The following is a 19,934-nucleotide window of genomic DNA, read 5'->3' as shown; positions in this document are numbered from 1 at the left end:
CCGTCAGACCCACATTCAGGAACTTGGCCCATCTCAGGCTGCATGCTACCCGTACTTACCGAAAGTGTTCTTAAATCCTGACTCTTCTAATACGTTAACAGGTACAAATTACCCCTCGCAAGTAAGAAAAACAGGTCTCCCAGTTGTATGGATTTCAGTGAGAGTCACATGGTAGTAACACCACTAAAGCTCCCGTTTCTCAAAATTAAGGGTGGGCTGAGTGTGGAAAGAAGGTGGGCTGGATTCTGAATGCAGACCACTGACCACAGGTGATAGACAGAAGGCACAAGCGAAGCAATGGTAAAGTCAGTAAACAATGTTTTACTGAAACATTTCAGAACACAGAAAATCTGTCTGAAGTGTAAAGTTACTGTCTTACACAAGAAGGACAGACCCATTTTCAAAGACTAATATGAATACAATAAATATGGAGTATACATACTAATTTATACACAAACTCTGCCCCACAGCCATAAAAATTCATATTTAACAGTGCAACATATAATTTAATCATTTGATTTATTTGACAGGTTTTTCTCACTAAACACAAATAACTACCTAGTTTTCATATACATATATAATATATATTTTATGTATATAGATATTCAACAGTCTGTACAGTTTCTAAACATAAAACTCCTAAAAGGCACAATTGTCTATACAACATGTACAAAAATGGCTGGAGCTGACACAAAACAACAATTATTGGTCAAAAGTTCATGATTGCACAAAGATTAGTCATGAGTTCATGTCAGAAAAATGTGCTTTAAGGAAAGGAGGGGTTTCAAAGAAACCTTTAAGTGTTATAGAAAACAAAACAAAAAAACCCTAAAAAATAAAAAGCTACCAGGTTGCTATCACAAGCCTGTCTTCGTCGTCGTCGCTACTCACGTCACTGAACTGAGCAGTGGCCTGCCTGCGGGGCAGCGCTGCGGGCCGGGGCCCCTGTCTGTCTGGAGGGAGAGTGTGCGGGCCCGACGGCTCTGTGGAAGCTTCTGGACGCGCCTTCCGCAGAGGCTCTGCCGCGGCTGCTGGTTGGGCCTGAACACAAGGGGGCTCCTGCTTGAGCTTCACATGATTCACGGAGGCCGCCTTCCCCGTGTCCATCTCACTCGAGCCCTGGAGGCTCGCGTGGTCCCTCGCGGGGGCGGGCGGCTCTAGCACTTTGTTAGCATTTGCCCGCTGGACCTGAGGGGAGCCCTGAGGAGACGCGGTCCTGCTGCCCTGAGTCGCAGTGGCCACGGCAGGCGGCTCGGGCGGCGCCTCGCGCGCTCTGGCTTGGGGGGCGGGTATTTCGGGCGCTCCCTGGGCGTCAACGGTCACTTGACTAACGGAGGGGATTAAAGTGGGCAAGGCTATGTTGAGGATCTGGAGGCCCGGAATGTGCGCCTGCGCGCCGGGGCTGCTCTGCGAGGAGGGGTTTGCGGCCAGCACCTGCAGGCCCACGGCGTTCAGAGCGAGCCCCGGCGGGTGCACCTGCGGGCCGAGGCTGGCGTTGGCCAGGCCCAGGATATTCACGGCCTCCATGCCCAGCGAAGGAAGCGGCTGCAGGCCCGGCGTACCCAGGTTCTGAAGGCCTGGCACACGGATTTGGCCAATGGGAATACATGGCACGACACTGCTCAATTCAGCCACTCCAGTGGGGTTTGTAGTGCCAGAAACTTCCGTGATCGTATCCCCAGGAGTGCCCACAGTTCGGTGAATGACATTGACGGCAGGGAACGTGAGCTGCATTGGGCCAGCCTGAATGGGTACAAACGTGGAATATGTGAGGCCAGCAGGAACCACGTGGATGCCCCCAACTGGAACCACATTATAAGGTGTCCTTGATTGCTGTTGGGAATGCAGAGGGAGGTGGCTGAACAAATGAGTGTGGGGAGAAGGCAGGCCTGGAGTCGGCTGGAGAGCTATGTGCTGCTTGTGTTCTTGAGCGTCGGGCTGAGGCGAGGCCAAGGGAGGGAGCCCCGCTGCCGTCTCAGGGCTGCGCTCCGCTGCGGGAGCAGGAAGGCTGACAGACGATGCGTTCTACAAGACAAGAAAGCACAATCCTTTTACAGCTCTTAGTCCTGAGCTAAAATGCTAGCCTAAGACCTATTCTTCCTAATGAGGTGCAAGTACATGTATCTGTATTTCACAAAAATTATAAGCTTGCTAAAAATTCTATTTCGATCAAAAAAAATAAATCTCCAATTAAAAATGTATTATGTCTTTAATCTCTTTCTTTATTTTCTAGTACAAATAACGGCAACAAATTTTGCATGGTACGTTGTGTTTTCAAACAAATTTCCTGGATATCGTCTTGTCTATACTAAAATTAACCCTGAGAGGTGGCCATAATTATATTCTTCTTCTGTTGTTGTTACTGCTGGCACCACTAGCACCACCCTATTTTAGAGTCTGGAAGTTACCGAGAAATTGAGATATTGGTTGGCTATGAGTATCAACTCAAGTGGAAAAATTAACTGGAGGATTATTCATTTATGAAATAAAGAGTTGTCATTAATAAAAAGCTCTGCAGTTTTTCATTTGTTCACTCATTCATTCATACGTTTATGAAATGTCTACTGAAAACCAGATTTCCAGGCATGGCAGGTATGAGGGAGATTTTGGCATAGAGAAGCTTCGAGCACAGTGACCAATATGAAAGCATGAAATGCTATGAGTGGGGCAAAATCTTGCCAATCCTCCCTTCCACTCAAGACCATCAGCTAAATATTAGCTTTTTCTTGATAATATCTGTATTACAGAGCTACATTAATTTATATACTAATTTAATTTAAATATTAACATAATTTAAATATCAATGTAATTTAACTAAATTATATCCATTTAGGATGGTCTATAGAAATCCAAGCTTTCATAGTCTTTTAATTTTTCTCCAGCATTACCTAGCAAACCAAAACATGCCACATTTGGAAATCCTACTGCAATCGTCAATACACACTAGAGGTGACAGAACCGTGAAGGAGAGAAGAACGTGTTCCTCCCAGAAGTAAACACTCCTCCAGTGTCACAGTGCACTGAGGGTGACCCTCAGGAGGCAGGCCCGTGTCTAGCCCTGGGCTAGTTTTGGGTAGGAAGCTTTCCCAAGCTGCCACGACAATTTGACTCTTCAAGCAAAGGGAACTTCTTGATAGGTTTTTTGGGTCACATTAACTTTGCCATAGAAACTGGTAGCTGTCTTGCTGACAGGCACAAAATGCAAAATGTTATCTAGTGCAGAGCTGCCATATCAGCGCCAGGGGAAAAGAACTCAGAGGAGGCCGTGGGGGAAGAACCCAGGCTCTCAACTGGCACATACATATTTCTTTATTTCAAGATTAAAAATAAAAAGCAAATAATAATAGAGCTTATTTTTAAAGATCCTTTTGATTCTTTCACAGATTTATAAAAGAATATGTGAATTCTTTTTAAAACACCTAACAAGAACCTTCAGGACATAAATGTTCTTTGCCCTGAAATAAAACAAAAAATAAGCTTAAACAAACTATCTAGCCATACGCAAATAATTTAAGTACTTTACTTTCTTAAGCCACTAGGTTCCCCATATTTAATGGATTAAACAAACAACAACAAACCATGTACCTGCGTTAAAGCTACGGCCTTTCCTGCCACAGAACTTCTCAGTATTTCTGCTGATTCGGGGTAGTCCACAGACATCTGCTGACACGGGGACCTGGGGGCCGCTTCAGGGGACCTGGAGGAGTCTGCAGGAGTAGCTGCCGCATCTTCGTCGCCTGCAGCCTGCTGCCCGTTCTTCGCCGGAGACTGTGTCTCCGTCCTGTAGTCCGACTGCACTGTGCTCAGCACGGTCATCTTGGTGGGCAGCGCTCTGGGCAGAACGTCCCTCGGGTCCGTGTGCACCCCAGAAAAGCAATCGGTAATCCTGATGTCTTCGTCTGCACTCACAGAGTCCTGCAGGCTACTTCTCGACGGAAGATGCTGTGGGCTGGCCGTGATGGAGGGAGCTGCCGACAGGACTGATTCAGCCTGGCTGTCTTCATCGTCATCTTCGTTTTCATTATCGTCCTCATCTGCGCCATCAGATTCGTCAAGATCATATCCAGACCGCTCGTAACTGAATCTTTGTTTTTCATCTAATAGAAACAACCAATAGAGTATGTTACAGAAGATTTTGCAAGTAGACAAATGCAATCTTTTATTCTTTATAAGCTTGGCAATACTGTGAGAAATATAAAAGACAAGGACTCCACCCGCAAAAAGCCTACGATTCAATTGAGTAGACGGACATGGGGAAGAACGTCCGTCAGTTTAAGAGGGATTCAGAAGTGAGGTGCTGACAGAGTGGCATGACCGGGGGGGCTTTGTTAGGGACGTAGAGCATGAAATGAGTCTTGGGAGAGTAGGCAGGCAGAAGGTAATGCACAACGAAAATCAGAAATGAAGCCCTCGAATATTATACTTGTAAAATCCCCAAAAGAAACTAAACTATATAAAAAAAATTTAACAGACAGTTCAATACAATTCTTTTCTGAATCTACTTCTTTGTATCTCCCTTTATTGAACAAATTAAAACAAAAGCAAAAACCTGATAGCATTTTGTATTTGTAAGCAAAATAATGTTCCTTAACACTTGAATCATATTTTAGATGTTTCCACCGTCCTCTGAGTAGTCCTCTCTCATATTTACGCCTCCTTCTACTACTTGTTTACTAAGAGAGGTGCTAAATTTTCCCAGGATGTTTTTTCCATGATGATTCAACCCACTCCCCAGAGGAAGCGGAACGGTAACCACAAGTCACTCCTATCAGCCTCATAACGTCATGGGAGACTGTGTTTAACAAGGGATATTCAAGACTGGCCCGGGAATAGTTTCAAAATTCTCATAAGCTCGTGTGGAACTCGGTTTAAAACCTTATCTATTCAAAATCTTGCAAAATTAGAGGCTCTTTCTCTTATAAAATTAAATGGGGAGGAAACGTCTACCTCAATTCTTTCTCAATGCACTACAATGAAGAAGACACCTGCCCATGTCCAGCTGAGCTGGAATTCCTTCTGCAATTACACGTATTTTTTTGAAGAGAAAAAAATGTAAACAGAGAAATAAGCAATAGGTCTATTTCCTGGCTTTCCCAAATGGTCTGTATATTAATTTATTTTACTACTCTTTCTATTGCACAAAGGTAAGAGCTTAGAGAAAAATCTCAAGGAATCAACACTAAAACATTTGAGGGCGATTATTTCTAGGAGATGGAATGAACTAGAACTTTTATGTTGTTTATCTTGAGCACATGTTACTTCTAAACATTCAAAGATAAAACACATGCATTTAGGTTCCTTTAATATGTGATTTCATAAGCTTTTCTCTTCGAGGGTTCTACTATTTTGTTATAATATCAATTTATTGAATTGGTGAAAAACAGAAGAAACTGGATGAGGAGGAGTAACAGGTTACTGCAGAGGGAGGTGATTTATTTCATCAGAGGGAACCCTGCTGCAAAGATGAACTAGGATGAAACGTCCTTTACCTTAAAAAATATTCCTTTTTCTAAAAAAGAAAAGCAAGCCTAATTTTAAATTTACAACTTTTTCCCAACCCATCATAAAGCTGGGATCCCAGACACTCAAATAGCCCAAACTCTAGGCAGACAGTGTCTGTAGGAAGAGAGAAGACACAGCTTGCGTCATCTGGAGCAGATGCAACAGGACGCTGGTCAGAGGAGTTCAGCTCAACAGCTGACAGACTGGTCAGAGCCGCGTGTGGGCCGGCAGGACTGTGTGAATCCTCTGGGCTACACTCTCTTGCAGACTCTATGCCACGAGCCCCACCCAAGCACTCACAGAAAAGAGCGCTAAGTGTCCACTGGGGTCCAGAGCTGGGGGAGAGGAGCAGTAGCTACACAGACGGCAAGGAATTCCACCTGGCTCCACGTTCCCTCTCCCCACCAGGAACAAAAACGTGATCCTGTGAAGGGAAGGGCAACAAGTGTGACTGCCCTCGAGACCCTGGTGAACACCCACTGCAGTGGGGAAAGGGAACAAATGGGAGAAAAAACACAATCTACTCCTTGAGGAGGGACAAGATTACCGGCTGAGTCCGGCACAATAGCTGAGGGAGGGGTAGGGCAGTGAGAGGGCCATAGCCCAGAAACCCAAGAACATGGTCCACAGAGAAGACTGAGGCTGACTCAGAACAGAGACGCACGCTGCCCTCCTGCTCACCCGCTACGGCCAAGCTAAAGAGCTTTCCATGACAGGTAACAGCACAATACTTCTGGGAGAGGGAGAGAAGAACAAGAATGTGTAGGGTGCCCCCTCTGAGAAACAGTACAAAGGGAAGACCGAAAAAAAACTAGAACTGATGAGGCACTGCTCTCGTAATCCATCCCCCACCTCAAACACAAGGTACCTCTATGGGCATCTGAAGCCTCTGGTGCACTGAGGTAGTCATGGCAACAACAAATCTCTCAAACCCAGTCCAGCTTCTAACTAGAAAAATTCTAACTCTCACACCAAAGGCTTAGCAGGAGGAGGCCTGCCCACTGCCAGGCATAAAACCGATTTACATTATCTCTACTGTTTTACATAAGATGTCCAGCTTCCAACAAAAATTACAAGGCATACAAAAAAGCAAGAAAAAAACACAGTCAGAAGAGGAAAAGCAACCAGAACTGGCCAGATATAACACAGATGTCAGAACTGTCAGAGAATTTAAAATAATTACGATTAATATGCTAAAGGCTCTGATGGAAAATGTGGATAACATAGAAAATCAGGTGGGAATTTCAGTTGAGAGATGGAAAACTAGGAAAAGAATGAAATAAAATGCTACAAATGAAAAAGACAGTAATGGTGACAACAAGAAAACTGTCAAACCCAGAATTTTATGCCTATTAAAATAACTTTCAAAGAAGAAGGAGAAATACAGACTGTCTTTGAAAAACAAAAACTGAGCAGATTCATTGCCAGCAAACCTACTTGATAATAAATGTTAAAGGAAGCTCTTCAGGTAGAGAAAATATGGCATCAGATGGGAACTTGGATCTACACCAAAAAACAAAGAGCATCAGAAATAGAAGGTAATAAACGAAGGTAAAATTACTTCCCAAATGTTTAACTGCTTGCTCTAAAAGATAACTGAATGTCCACGGAAAAACAGTAACAATGTATCGTGTGTTTACTGCATATATAAATGTAAAGGTATGATAACAATAGCACAAAGGATGGAAAGGAGGAATTGTGCATATACTGTTATAAAGTCTTTATGCTACATGGAAAGCAATGTAATATTATTTGAAGGTAGACAATTACATGTTTTTAAAAGGGAGTCAATAGAGGAAATAAAATAGAATCGTAAACAATGCTCAATTAAGGCATAAAAAGAAGAAACATAAAATGAAGCAAATAGAAAACAGCTGGCAAGATGGTAGATTTCATTCCAACTACGTGAATAACATCATTAAAAAAAATGGTCTAACACATGAATTAAAAGACAGAGATTGCTAGAATGGATAAAAAAGCAAGTTCCAAATACTGTTTACAAGAAATCAATTTTAGATACACAGACATAAAGAGACTGAAGGTGAAGTTCGGAGATACACCTTAAATCATTAACTAAAATATAGCTGGACAAACTATACTAATATCAGACCAAGTAGACTTCAGAACAAAAAATATTATAAAGGATAAACAGGAGCACTAGGTAATGATAAAGGGGTTAACTCGCTATGAACATATAACAATCCTAAATGTGCAGCAACTAAACCAGAGATTCAAAAAAAAAGAGGCTAATACTGAAAAGAGTAATAAATTCACAATTACAGCTGATGACTTTAACACTCCACTCTCAGTAATTGATGGAACAAGTATATAGAGGATCAGTAAAAACACAGAGGACCTACAAACACTATCAATCAACTAGACCTAACAGTTATAGACTGTTCCACCCAATGACACCAGAATATACTTTTCTTATAAGTGTACATGGAACATTCACCAATATACACCATATCCTGAGTTACAAGACCAACCCCAACAAATTTAAATGAATAGAAATCACAGAGTATGTTTTTAGATGAAAACAGAATTAAACTAGAAATCAATAACTGGAAGATATCTGAAAAATCCCCAATATTCCAGAATTAAACAACATACTTAACAACGGGTCAAAGAGAAAGTTTCAAAGAAAAGCTAGAAATATTTTGAGTGGATGAAAATTAAAATATAACATCCAAAATTTATGGGATGCAATTAAAGCAGTGGTTAGTGGGAAATTTATTGATATCAAACACTTTTATTAGAAAAGAAGAAAGGTCTCAAGTAAATAATCTAAGTTCTCACCTTTAGAAATTAGAAAAAGAAAGCTAAACCTAAAGTAAGGAGTAGGAAAGAAATAATAAAAATGAGAACAGAAATAATGAAATTGACAAAAGGAAAACAGAGAGAGGGGATATAAATTACCAATATTAGGAAAGGAAGAGGAGACATCACTGCAGATCTCACAGACATTAAAAGGACAATAAGGAAATCTATGAAAAATTCCATGCCCTACCAAGGAACAACTGGAATTCAAAATTAAAAATACAATACTATTTACAATACCACCAAAAGAATGAAATATTTAGATATAAATTTTAAAATGTGCAGCATCTGTATAGTGAAAGCTACAAAACAGTGGTTAAAGAAATCAAAGATGGGAAAGAAGTGAAGAGATATACCATATTCATAGATTGGAAGTCTGGATATTGTTAAGATAGCATTTCTCCCCAATTTGATCTAAAGATGCAATTCAATTCCACTAAAAACCTCACAAACATTTTTCAGATATTGACAACCAGATTCTAAAATTTCTATGGAAAAGAATCAAAACTAGAACAGCCAAAACAATTTTGAAAAAGGAGAGAAGGTGAAGTACTCCCATTAAAGACAGTGTGGTACTGGCAAAAGGATGGACATAGAGCATCAACAGATTGGAAGAGAGAGAGAGAGAGTGCAGAGATAAAAACCCTACAGATATACTTAGCTAAATTTTGACAAAGGGAATTCTATGAAGAAAGGATAGTCTTTTCAATAAATGGTGCTGACACTAGTGGACATCCACACACTAAAAAATGAATATTGATACATATCTTATACAAATAACTCAAAGTAGATTGTACACCTAAATGTAAAATCTAAAACTATAAAACTTTTTGAAGAAAACTGTAGAATCTATGTGACTTTGGATTAGACAGATTTCTTACATATTACACTAAAAGCACAATCAATAAAAGAAAAAATTGATAAACTGGGGTTTACAATATTGAGCTTTTTCTCTGAGAAAGACACTGCAAAAGAGAACAATAAGACAAACCACAGGCTGAGAGAAACCATCTGCAAATCACACTTCTGACAAAGGCATTATATCCAGAATACACAAAAAAACTATCAAAATTCAACAATAAGAAAACAAACAATCCATTTTAAAACATGGGCGAAATTTCTGAATACTTCACCAAAGAAGACATCTGGAAAGCAAATAGTACATGAAAAGATGTTCAACGTCATCAATCATTAGGGGAATGCAAATTGAAACCACAATGAAATACCACTACATATCTATTAGACTATTTTTTAAAAACCAGTGCTGGTAAGATTGCAGAACAACTGGACTCTCATGTGCTGCCAGTGGGAATGTAAAATGGTACAGACACTTTGAAAAACAGTTTGACAGTTTCTTACAAAGCTAAATGTACACTAGCCATATGACCCAGAGATTCCACTCCTAGTATCAAACCCTGGAGAAATGGAAACCTACACACACATAAAAACCTGTACATGAATGTCTATAGCAACTTTATTCATAATTGCCAAAAACTGGAAGCAACCCAGACATCTTTGAACAGGTCAGTGGACAAAAACTCTGACACATCAATACAATGGAATACTCCTCCGCAATAGAAAGGAATGCACTATTGACTCACACAACACCACGGATGAATCTCACTGCATTTTGCTAAGTGAAAGAAACCAGACCCCTAAAACTACTATTCTATGATTCCTTTCATGACACTCTGGAAGAGGCAAAACTGCAGGGAGGAAAAGAGATCAGTGGTTGCTGGGGGCTGTTGGGTGGGGGAGCTGTTGTCTTATAAAGGAGTGGCACAGGGGAATTTTGGCGGTGAAGGAACTGTTCTGTATAGAACCATGAGGTGAACATATAATTCTATGCATTTGTCAAAAACCACAGAACCGTACACCATAAAGTGAATTTTATTGTATGTGAATAAAAACATAATCAAGCAGGACGCAGGGAGATTTAAGATGGAAGGCAAGTTGAGACAGACGACTCTACGTGAAGTACAAATGACCACACAAGCACGCTGAAGGGGGCAGGGGGAAAGGTCCCACTCAGGTAAGCACAGCAAAGGGGTCCTGACCAGATACTGTGGAGGCTAAAGACAAAAGAACTGCACAGAAACACTGCGCCGTAACTGTAGATCTGTTTTTCACAGGTGGGTCAGGATTTCTGAAACTAGTTTACTAGTATATCGGAGTTGAACAAATATATAAACATAATGTAGATAAGACTCAAGTTTCTCACTGTAGGTGAAAGAACAAAGGAAATGGAGAAGGCTAGAATAAACTTTGTGGTGGTGGACTGGAATTGAAATTATCAGTATGGACTCATGTTCTCATTTATATATATGACATAAGTGTGTGTATATACAGGTATATACACACACAGATACAGAAGTAAATACAGATGTGTGTGCATGTATCAGTTAGCATACACACATCCATTTTCTAGCTCTATCCAGTGAGAGGGGCTGGAAGTGACGACAGGTCAGTAGCAAGGAATCCACTACCCAGCAGCTAGATCTTGGTTTCTAAATAACCATTCTCCAGTAAAGGGACCCAGCGGTCCGTGGAGACAAGGTTGATTCCAGGGCTGGAACGTCCTGGGGTGCCAGAAAGCAAGGAACTGCATAAGGAAAAAGAGATGGGCCATACTGAAAGGGGACAGGAACAGACCTCAGAGTTCTCAATGGCCAATGAGAACTTGAGCTACACAATAAATAACGACTGTATTGGATTAGAACCCAAAGAATAAAAATACATATCCTTGAGTCCATACTGATGTAAATGAATCAATGGATGATTGAACGAATGGAGAAATAGTAACTTCTCCTTGCAGAAAAATTCCAATTAATAAATTAAACCACCACATTAACACTCACCACAGGCAAGATCCATCAACGCATAAACCAGATATCTGCATAGTCTCAAAGTATCTCCCACACATACTTAATATTTATAAAGGCAGCAACAGTAAGTACAGAAGAGAGTCCCAGCAGACATCACCTTAGCCAAGTGAGGAAGGCTGATAAGACGAATAACACACTGACATAACGTACCCCTGATATGATGCACTAAGAAAAGCACACCATCCTATGGGAGCTTCCCAATAATGCACAACCTCCATCCAATCATGAGTATGTATCAGAAAACCCCAAACGAGAAACACCCTACACAATAACTACCAGTACTCTCCAGCAGTGTCAAGGTGATGAGAGAAAGACAGAAGAATTCACTGGAGGCAGCTAAGGAGCTGTGACGACTAAATGCAATGTGGGATCCTGAAGGAGATCCTGGGACAGAAAAGGGATATGAGTGCAAAAATTAGTGAAATCTGAGGGAGTTCTGTACTTTAGTTAGTAATATTGAGCTGAGGTTCATTTCTCAGTGCTGACAAACAGTCTACAGTTATGTAAGATTCTAACATTAGGGGAAGCTGGGCGAACAGCACAGGAACTCTCTACACTTGTTATGCAACTTTTCTGTAACATTGAAATAATCTCTTAAAAAAATGGCATTAAAAGAAAAATTATGTCAATACTCCAGGGTCTTTATTTTACTCTATTGACACCAATATTTTGTCTCATTTAGATAAGCTTGCATCAAGACTATTCTTTCTGAAAACAACAGGAAAGAAAAAACTTGCTTAATAGAGAAGTATTAATTCTTGAAACCAATTCCAATACTTCCCTTGGTTAACGTAAAAGCACAAGAAATTTCTCCAAAATACACCCTACCCTATATACATGTTTTAAATTTTCACCACCTAAAATTGTATTTTGTAAATGTATTTCTGCATTTCCTATTCAATTATGCATAAAATGACTCAGTGGCTCTACTCTGGTTCCAGCCATGCAGACTCCAAAAGAACCTGGCTTAGCACTACACCTAGACCAACACTATTTGATCATAACCAAAACAAGGGTTAATTAAGGACTTACTTGACTTTTTCTCAATGATTTTTTAAAAAAGAAACATAGAGTTAATTATTTTAAAGTGTCGAGCCCACAGCTCGCAAATGTCAGAGCTGAGACTGAAACCCAGCTTTGTCTCCTGAGCTTGTGCTAAACATGCCACATTATGAGAAATATCATTTTTAAAAAAACCTAACTGTAGAATGATCTGAAGGTCAACAATGAATTACAGTCAATGAGCTAGCTTATAAATATGTATGAGTTGAATGTTCATAGGTACAGACATTAGAAGCTTCACATAATCTGATTATGAATAGAACATATAAAATGCAATCCCAAAGAAGAGTGTACACTAATAAGTGAACCTTTTTAATTTCACAACAAATACACTGCATTTTACAGTGACTACAGAAGTTTAAGGATAATTAGTTATACTATAAATCTTTTAAATTTATTATATAAATTTTCAGTAAATGCAATTTATATGACGGATTTAAAAAGAACATCATATACTTTTTAATGGGGAAAGGGGATAAAATTATTTAGCTCCTTTTTAATTTGATTTTGCCTTGATCACACCAAATTTCACATTGAGGTTGGCAGTATTATGGATGGGAAGACGCAGGGTGCGGCTTCCCTGGACCTTTCTTTCTCCCTGGACAGAGCCCCCTGCCTAGAGCGTGGAGAGCACTTAGAAGGGCTGGGATTCCTTTCCGTAGTTCTCCTTCCCACGGCAAGGAAAGAATAATGTTTACGTCTCTGCGTGCATTTCGTCTGCAAACCCCTGAAGGGGAAGACGACTGTCAAAGTCTGGAAATCAGCAAATGAATTTTGGATCACTATATATTTGTTAACAGGGTTGATATTTTAGGGTGACAGAAAAAAAGACAAAATGGATAGCTGGCAATGGCACCCTTTTAAATATCCATAGCACCAAAACAAAGCCCAAATAACTCTGCCCTCTGGATTCATGCTAATAAAAGTCCTTTCATACTACTTTGCTGTTCCCATAACCCCAACCCCCCAAAGAAGAATATTACTACTGAGTTAGAAGTTGTGCTGACAGAAGATCCAGAAAGGAAAAGTGACTGTTCTATGATCACAAGCCAGCAAGGACGAGAACACAGACTCGTTAACTACTCCAAAAATTTACCATTTATGACTTTACGATATTGCTCATTTCGCGATAGCATGTTATTTAATATAGAAACCACTAGTGTACTACACTAAGTATGTAGTCTATCAGGGGTTGGCAAACTACAGCTGCTGGCCACATGTAGCTTACCGCCTGTTCTTGTAAATACAGTTTTATTGCGCACAGCCAGCTCATTTGTTTACATATTGTCTATGGCCGCTTTGGTGCTATAACCATGGAGTTAGGCAGTCACAACAGAGACTCTATGGCCCACAAAGCCGGAAATATCTACTACCTGGCCCTTTACAGAAAGTGTGCCAACTTCTACACTCTACTATCATGTTTAAACCTAATAACCACTCCATGAGAGATCTGCCAGCAAACCTATGTTACAGGAGGAAATTAAGAAACTTACATATGATTAGAAAGTATCAAAGCCAGAATTTGGCAACAGGTTTTTATGTACTTCGGAGTCCCTTTATTATCCCAATAAGATACACTGACTTTTCACTACTACGTTACAATTGTTCTTTCCTTGGTGTGCAGAATATAGACAGTAATACTTCCGGAGGGTAAAGCTGTGTCTTCCGCCAGGTATCTCCCAGGGACTCCAGAACAGACATAAGGAATCCACATTGCTAAAGGAATTCATAAATAAATGACCCTTAAAAGTTCTATTTAATTTATGTCCTCCTAGACACATTCCCTACTCATTATAAATAAATTTTTCCAATACTGTAAAATTTTGCATAAGCACAAAATTAATGCTTTTATTTCCTGTGAACTGAAATTCAAGAGAGGAAAAACAGGTATGTAATGCAGCAATATTGTTTTTCAAAAGTAAATGTTTCAATAAACTTATGTCAAATAACTTCTCTAACGATTTATTTCCAGAGTATCTTTCTGAGATCAGCTGGATGAGCTGCCCTCCCATTGCTGCCAGACAGTGACACCTGCTGGAAGAGTCAGATTCATGAGGACGGCACCAGGGACACCCTTCAAGACGCTCCACAGGAGGGAGGTCAGCAACCCCGCCCGCCCCGGGATCAACACTGTTTTGTTTTTCTCATATGTTTAGAAGTCTTATTCTGAAATCCAGACAAACAGTAGCTGCATGGGGAAAAGGCTTTTTAAAGCATGCAACTACTGCAGAAATAGTTTTTTTGTCTTTGTTTTTTTCAAAGACAAAAAGATCATTAAGAATATAATGGGCTAGAGCTTACTGTTTGTTAACTTTAGGAAGTAAACCAAAAGACTGTCACATCTAGGCGTTCATTAAGGATATCAACACTTCTTTGGTTTAAATATGAACCCTAAGACCTATTATGGTTTTATATTATGCGTGGCAATTTTTACTAAAAGGAGTAATAGTGTTTTCTATAAAAATCTTAAGGGCAAAAACATATTCTACAGGTTTATTTAGGAAGAATTTCATTTAGAAAAATTCACTTAAATTATTTTTAAGGGTAAATGCGACAGGTTTTAAATCCTGTGATCTAACACCATCTTACACACAGTATCCTAAATACTTAAACTCCAACAAGAATTATGTTTCTAGTCACACTTTGCCATAGTAAACGGTTCCCCCAGTTCGGCAGTTGAGGGCACATATTAACATTCCTAGCATTGAAGTCCAGCATTCTGTTGACAAAAACATTCTTTGGATCAAGGCATGAACAGCAAATAGCCGGCAGCATGATTTTTGACACAAAAGGTGAAAATGAGAAGGTACTCACGAACACCCCAGAACACACAGACAAATTCCTGAGACTACGTAACTGTGCACAGCAGGAACGCAGGGCTGTGTGCAGCTGGGCAGGAGAGGTTAGACTTTTCATGAGCACATACTATAATTACAGCTGGAGTTGCTAGTTTTAAACTAAATGGAAACTTCTTTTAGCCAAATGTCCAAATAGTAACGGCTGGCTTAGAAAAATGTATAATTCCTTCTGCTTAATTCAAAATAAACATCTCCCAACATCTCTAAATTTACTCCATTTGAAAATCAGAAGAAGAATTCATCTGCCAAAGATAAAATGGGTAGCCATACAGCCAGCCTGCTGTTGCTAAGGGCAGTGAAGAACTAAAAAGACCTTGGGGTCTCTGGGTCCTTAGCCCTGCATCACCCCTTCTTCACACTGACCTTTAATAAACAGTCTCTCTCAAACAGGGGACATGCACCTTACGCAGGTGAATGACATTCTGGATACCATGTGGTTAGCAAAGTAGAAAACAGGTTTAGGATCCTCAAAAAAAATAAAGATTGAAGATAACGCCAGGAAAAGAAACACTGAAGTTAAAGCAGAAATAAATCTGGAGCAAACTTTTGGTGAAAACACGAAACAAGCAGACATAAGGGAATAAGTAAATATAAACAGAGTATAGAAAGACTCGGACTTTTCCCAGGATGCCAGAACTGACCAAAACAAAACCAAATGGTGATGATGGTTAAAAAAGAAATATTATGATGGGATCCCAGAGTAACACTGTCTGACCTTCAGTGAGCATTTAATAAAATTTTGTTGAATGAATGAAAGCTAGAGATGCTATTTCTCGGTAATGAGTATGTGCGTGCTACAGAAAAGATCAATTAAATGACCAAACTCCTAAATTTGTCCTATAAACCTAAAAACACTATCTTTAGGTTTCTGGGTTGCTATTCTGCAAAGTGTGGCACAGGGGTCTCCAAACAACACCCTTGTGGTTTTTTCTTTTCTTTAAAAAGATTTACCCCGTTTCCCAGATGTCTGAATTAATCAAGACTTAAATATATGTAGCAAGTTCTTGCATATCCTGTTAGCATTGATCATTCACACATATGTGACTTTCAAAGAAGTGTGCTGAATCTAATAGGCTATGTTTCTTTTCATTTATTTATTTTTATTTATTTATGTATTTTTTTTAGGAAGATTAGCCCTGAGCTAACTGCTGCCAATCCTCCTCTTTTTGCTGAGGAAGACTGGCCCTGAGCTAACATCCATGCCCATCTTCCTCTACTTTATATGTGGGACGCCTACCACAGCATGGCTTGCCATGCAGTGCCATGTCCACACCAGGGATCAGAACCGGAAAACCCCGGGCCGCCAAAGCAGAACGTGTGCACTTAAACACTGTGCCACCGGGCCGGCCCCTGATAGTCTTTCTTAAGGACTCCTCTACTGACATAACTACTACACTGTTGACATGAAATAGGAAGTGTGATTACCAAAACCACTTAGGAATTTTATTCAATATCTAGAGAAGACAATGTCACAAATTTTCATAGTGATCAAGACCTGACTTTTTAAAGTACTAGTTTCCTAAAAGATATGCGGCTCCTGAATTTGGCTACTTATTTTTCTTTATTCACTGTATAATTTAGGCATCTGTAATCTATTAACATTATTAAATGACAAATTTCAACATCGTTAAGGAAAATCTAGGTGACAAAGGATATTTAGCTGGTAGTTTACTCGGTTATTTCAGACTTCCACTTTTCATATAGCTAGACCAGATGTCTTTCACCAACAGCAGCTGTGAAGGCGTAATGAAAGGCATCTGAAAAGCATTGTAATCACTACCTTTAGGAATAAAGGTAGGAAAGCTAACTGTGATAACTGCGGTGGCACCTTACTGCTGGCCAAACCTCCGTGTTGTCCTGAATTTTTATTATCGACATGCAGCAAATGGAATCCCAGTGTGGTGTCTAGCAGTGTACTGTGCAACGGGTTTAATATCAGATTTATGTTAGACCAAGAATATGAAAAATAATATCAAGATCCCAGGATGCTACAAAAGCATTTGATAAAAACTGTTCACCATAAAAGGGAAAAGACAGCAAGTTATATGTAAAAAGACCCTACATTTACACAATTTTATCACTTATTTTCATTTATTATACACTGTAAGGCAGTAATCTTGAGATGGGTAGAGAATCCTATGTGGGAGCTAAAATCTCAGATGGAACCACTGCCGTGAGCCTGATGCCTAAGAGGGGCAGACTGCCCGGTGTAACCAGGAGGCAGGGAGAGACTCCAACCCACGAGGAGGAAGCAGGGAGAATGGAGCATATAAGATCATTTGACACTGACCAGCCTTGGGACACCTGAGCTTCATTCCACCAGCAGATGTATACTTCAAAACTTAAAACTGTAATACTTGAAAATATTGATTCTCCTTCCTACTTTTCTAAAAGTCAGCCACTTCATCTACTACTAATACATGCCTAATAATTTGTATTTTTCCTGGGGAAATGAAATTGACAGTAAAATAAAACACTTCACAACGTATGCTGCTACTCCTTATAACATCCTGTGGAGTTGATATGGGTAGGGTTTTAACACATAGAAACAATAAAGTAGGAACAAACCAAGTTCTTATCTTTTATGACAGTCTATTCTATGGGGAAAATTCTAGACCACAGTGATGCTGAGTCAGAGTAGAAATTAATTCCAGGGGAAATAATGCTCCCTAATTTAATAAATGCAGAGCTAGATTTCTAAATTAGTCATTACACATTTTTACACATACATACAAAATTGAATGTTGCAAGGGAAAAATTTTCCCAGACTTTCCACCCAAACTTGGAAACTCCATCTGGTGGAGAAGGAGGGATGGTGAGGCACTGAAGGACTTTGTTTATAAAAACAGCTCTGCACGAAAGATTTCTGCTGGGGTATTATTTATTATTGTTGTTGCTGAATCGGACTATCCACTTAATGAAATCTTGCTTCTTTTAGTTATTATTGTCTAAATTCCCACTACAAAATAAAACAGCAACAGCAGGGAAAAAACAAACAACAGCTCAGCAAGGAAAACTCCAGGGTCACAGATTAAAAGTCCTATCGTATTTTGTTTCCTTGTTTCAAGAACATTTGAGGCAATAATCCAGATTAAAAGACAGACGCATATGGGCCTAAAGAGGTAATGGCTTTAAACGACTTTAGATGATAAAAGAAAAAAAATCAGACTTTCTTAATCAAAGGAACAGTATATATATATTATGGAGTGTTTAGAATAAAAATATTAGAAAAACCATGTCTAAGAAATAATGGTTTTCAAGTGTCAAAACATGCAGAAATCAGTACAAAGTGCCACAGGAGAGACTCCGCATTCAAGCATGAGTGAGTATAGGTTAAACCTAGAATGACTGCTCCCCATGCTAAAACTCCCTTGCATAGTATTACTTGTCCCCCAGCCCGTTCCCAGGTGTGCGCCCCGTCCAACTTTCCCATCACGTCCCACTCACATCATTCCTTTCTCCCAACCTCTGCGCTTTTGTCCAACAACTCCCTCAGCCCAGAATGCGTGCTCCCTTTTAGCCCACCCCCTCAACAAAACTTGTTCAAATAAATCAATGTGTGGATAAACAAATCCCTTCCCTTTCCTCGGGGATCTCCTTGGTCATCCCACTGCTCCTTCCCTGATTCCGGCCCTGGGAAGTGAACTCTGCCCAGCCTGAGGTGACTCCGACATCACAGCCCCGGGCAGGGAGCTCCTGAGGGCAGGGAGTGTGCACATACTGAACAGTTGTTGAAGGGCTAAAGAAATAAAGAATGAATCAAAAGGAGAAGACCCTCTTCTTCTCTGCAACTACTGAAAAACAGAACAGATCTTTATCAATCTGAAGACATCATTACTGAGCGTGATAAAATGGAAGAGTCAGGTGATTTAACGTCTAGTTGTCTGATGCAACGACCAAGACATAACAAATTAAAAATAAATGCTGTCATCACTTTAACAATAGCTGTGTCAACTGTGGTCATATTATGTAAACACTATTTATAGGTAAAGGCATTAAATATTGTACTAGAGCTACTATTTGATTTTAGTGAAGAAATGTAATAGAAAACTAATACATCAAATTCTAAAAGTAATAATATTGAATTATTTCCTGAAGGATGATAGGTCATTTTTTTCTAGTCATTCATTCAATCAACAACTATTTACTACCTACCACTTGCTAGGGACAATCCTAAGGAGCTGGAGATAGAGAAGTAAACACAATAAAATCCCGTCCTTATGTTTTATTTTCCAGTTGGAAGAAACAGAAAATTAACAAATACACACACACACACCCCCCCACACACATCTAGTGGCAAGAAGTGCTATAAGGAAAAATAAAGCAGGATAAGGGGTGTAAGTAATGCTGGCAATAAGAGAGTGAGGTGCTCTTTAATAGGAAGGTTCTGGAAGGTCTCACTGAGAAGGTGCCATTTGAGTGGAGAGCTGAAGGGAGATGACGGGAGAAGTTGTGCAGTGTCTGGTGAAGGGCTTTCCAAAGAGAAGCAAGGAGTGCAGAGGCCCCGAGACAGGGGCCTGCTGGGTGTGTTCAACAAAGAGCAAGGAGACTGGAGACTTGTGTGGTTGTAGCTGGTGAGCAAGAGAGGAAGGGGTGGGAGCCGAGTTTCAGAGAGGTGGTGAGGAAGGGTGAGTGGGCCGGAGTGCTCGCAGGGTATGGTAGACCAGTGCTCTGAATGAGACAGGAAACCGCTAGAGGGTTTTAAGCAAAATAATGATCTAATTTTTAAAAAAACACTTTTGGCTGTGTGTTGCAAACAGTCTGTAAAAGGGGAAGAGGTTGAAATGCAGAGACGAGTCAGCAGCTG

At 40.0% G+C, this 19,934-nt stretch overlaps 1 protein-coding gene across 10 annotated transcripts in view; it reads right to left on the bottom strand.

Moving 5' to 3' along the window:
- Positions 1 to 301: 301 nt before the first annotated feature.
- The window catches only part of HIVEP1 (HIVEP zinc finger 1), a 135,789-nt gene continuing 116,156 nt past the window's right edge, over positions 302 to 19,934 (bottom strand). For all 10 annotated transcript variants that reach the window (XM_008523183.2, XM_008523185.2, XM_070584070.1 and 7 more), the window contains 2 exons: positions 3,586 to 4,097; positions 302 to 2,025 (listed from right to left, as the gene is read on the bottom strand). In XM_008523183.2, the coding sequence (XP_008521405.2) occupies positions 844 to 2,025; positions 3,586 to 4,097 (1,694 nt within the window). In that variant the 3' untranslated portion in view covers positions 302 to 843. The remainder of the gene's footprint in view (positions 2,026 to 3,585; positions 4,098 to 19,934) is intronic.

Source organism: Equus przewalskii, chromosome 19 (genome assembly GCF_037783145.1).
Source record: "Equus przewalskii isolate Varuska chromosome 19, EquPr2, whole genome shotgun sequence".
Taxonomy (NCBI): Eukaryota; Metazoa; Chordata; class Mammalia; order Perissodactyla; family Equidae; genus Equus; species Equus przewalskii.
The sequence above is the reverse complement of the archived record's forward strand: the minus strand, read 5'-3'. Positions and strand labels throughout refer to the sequence as shown.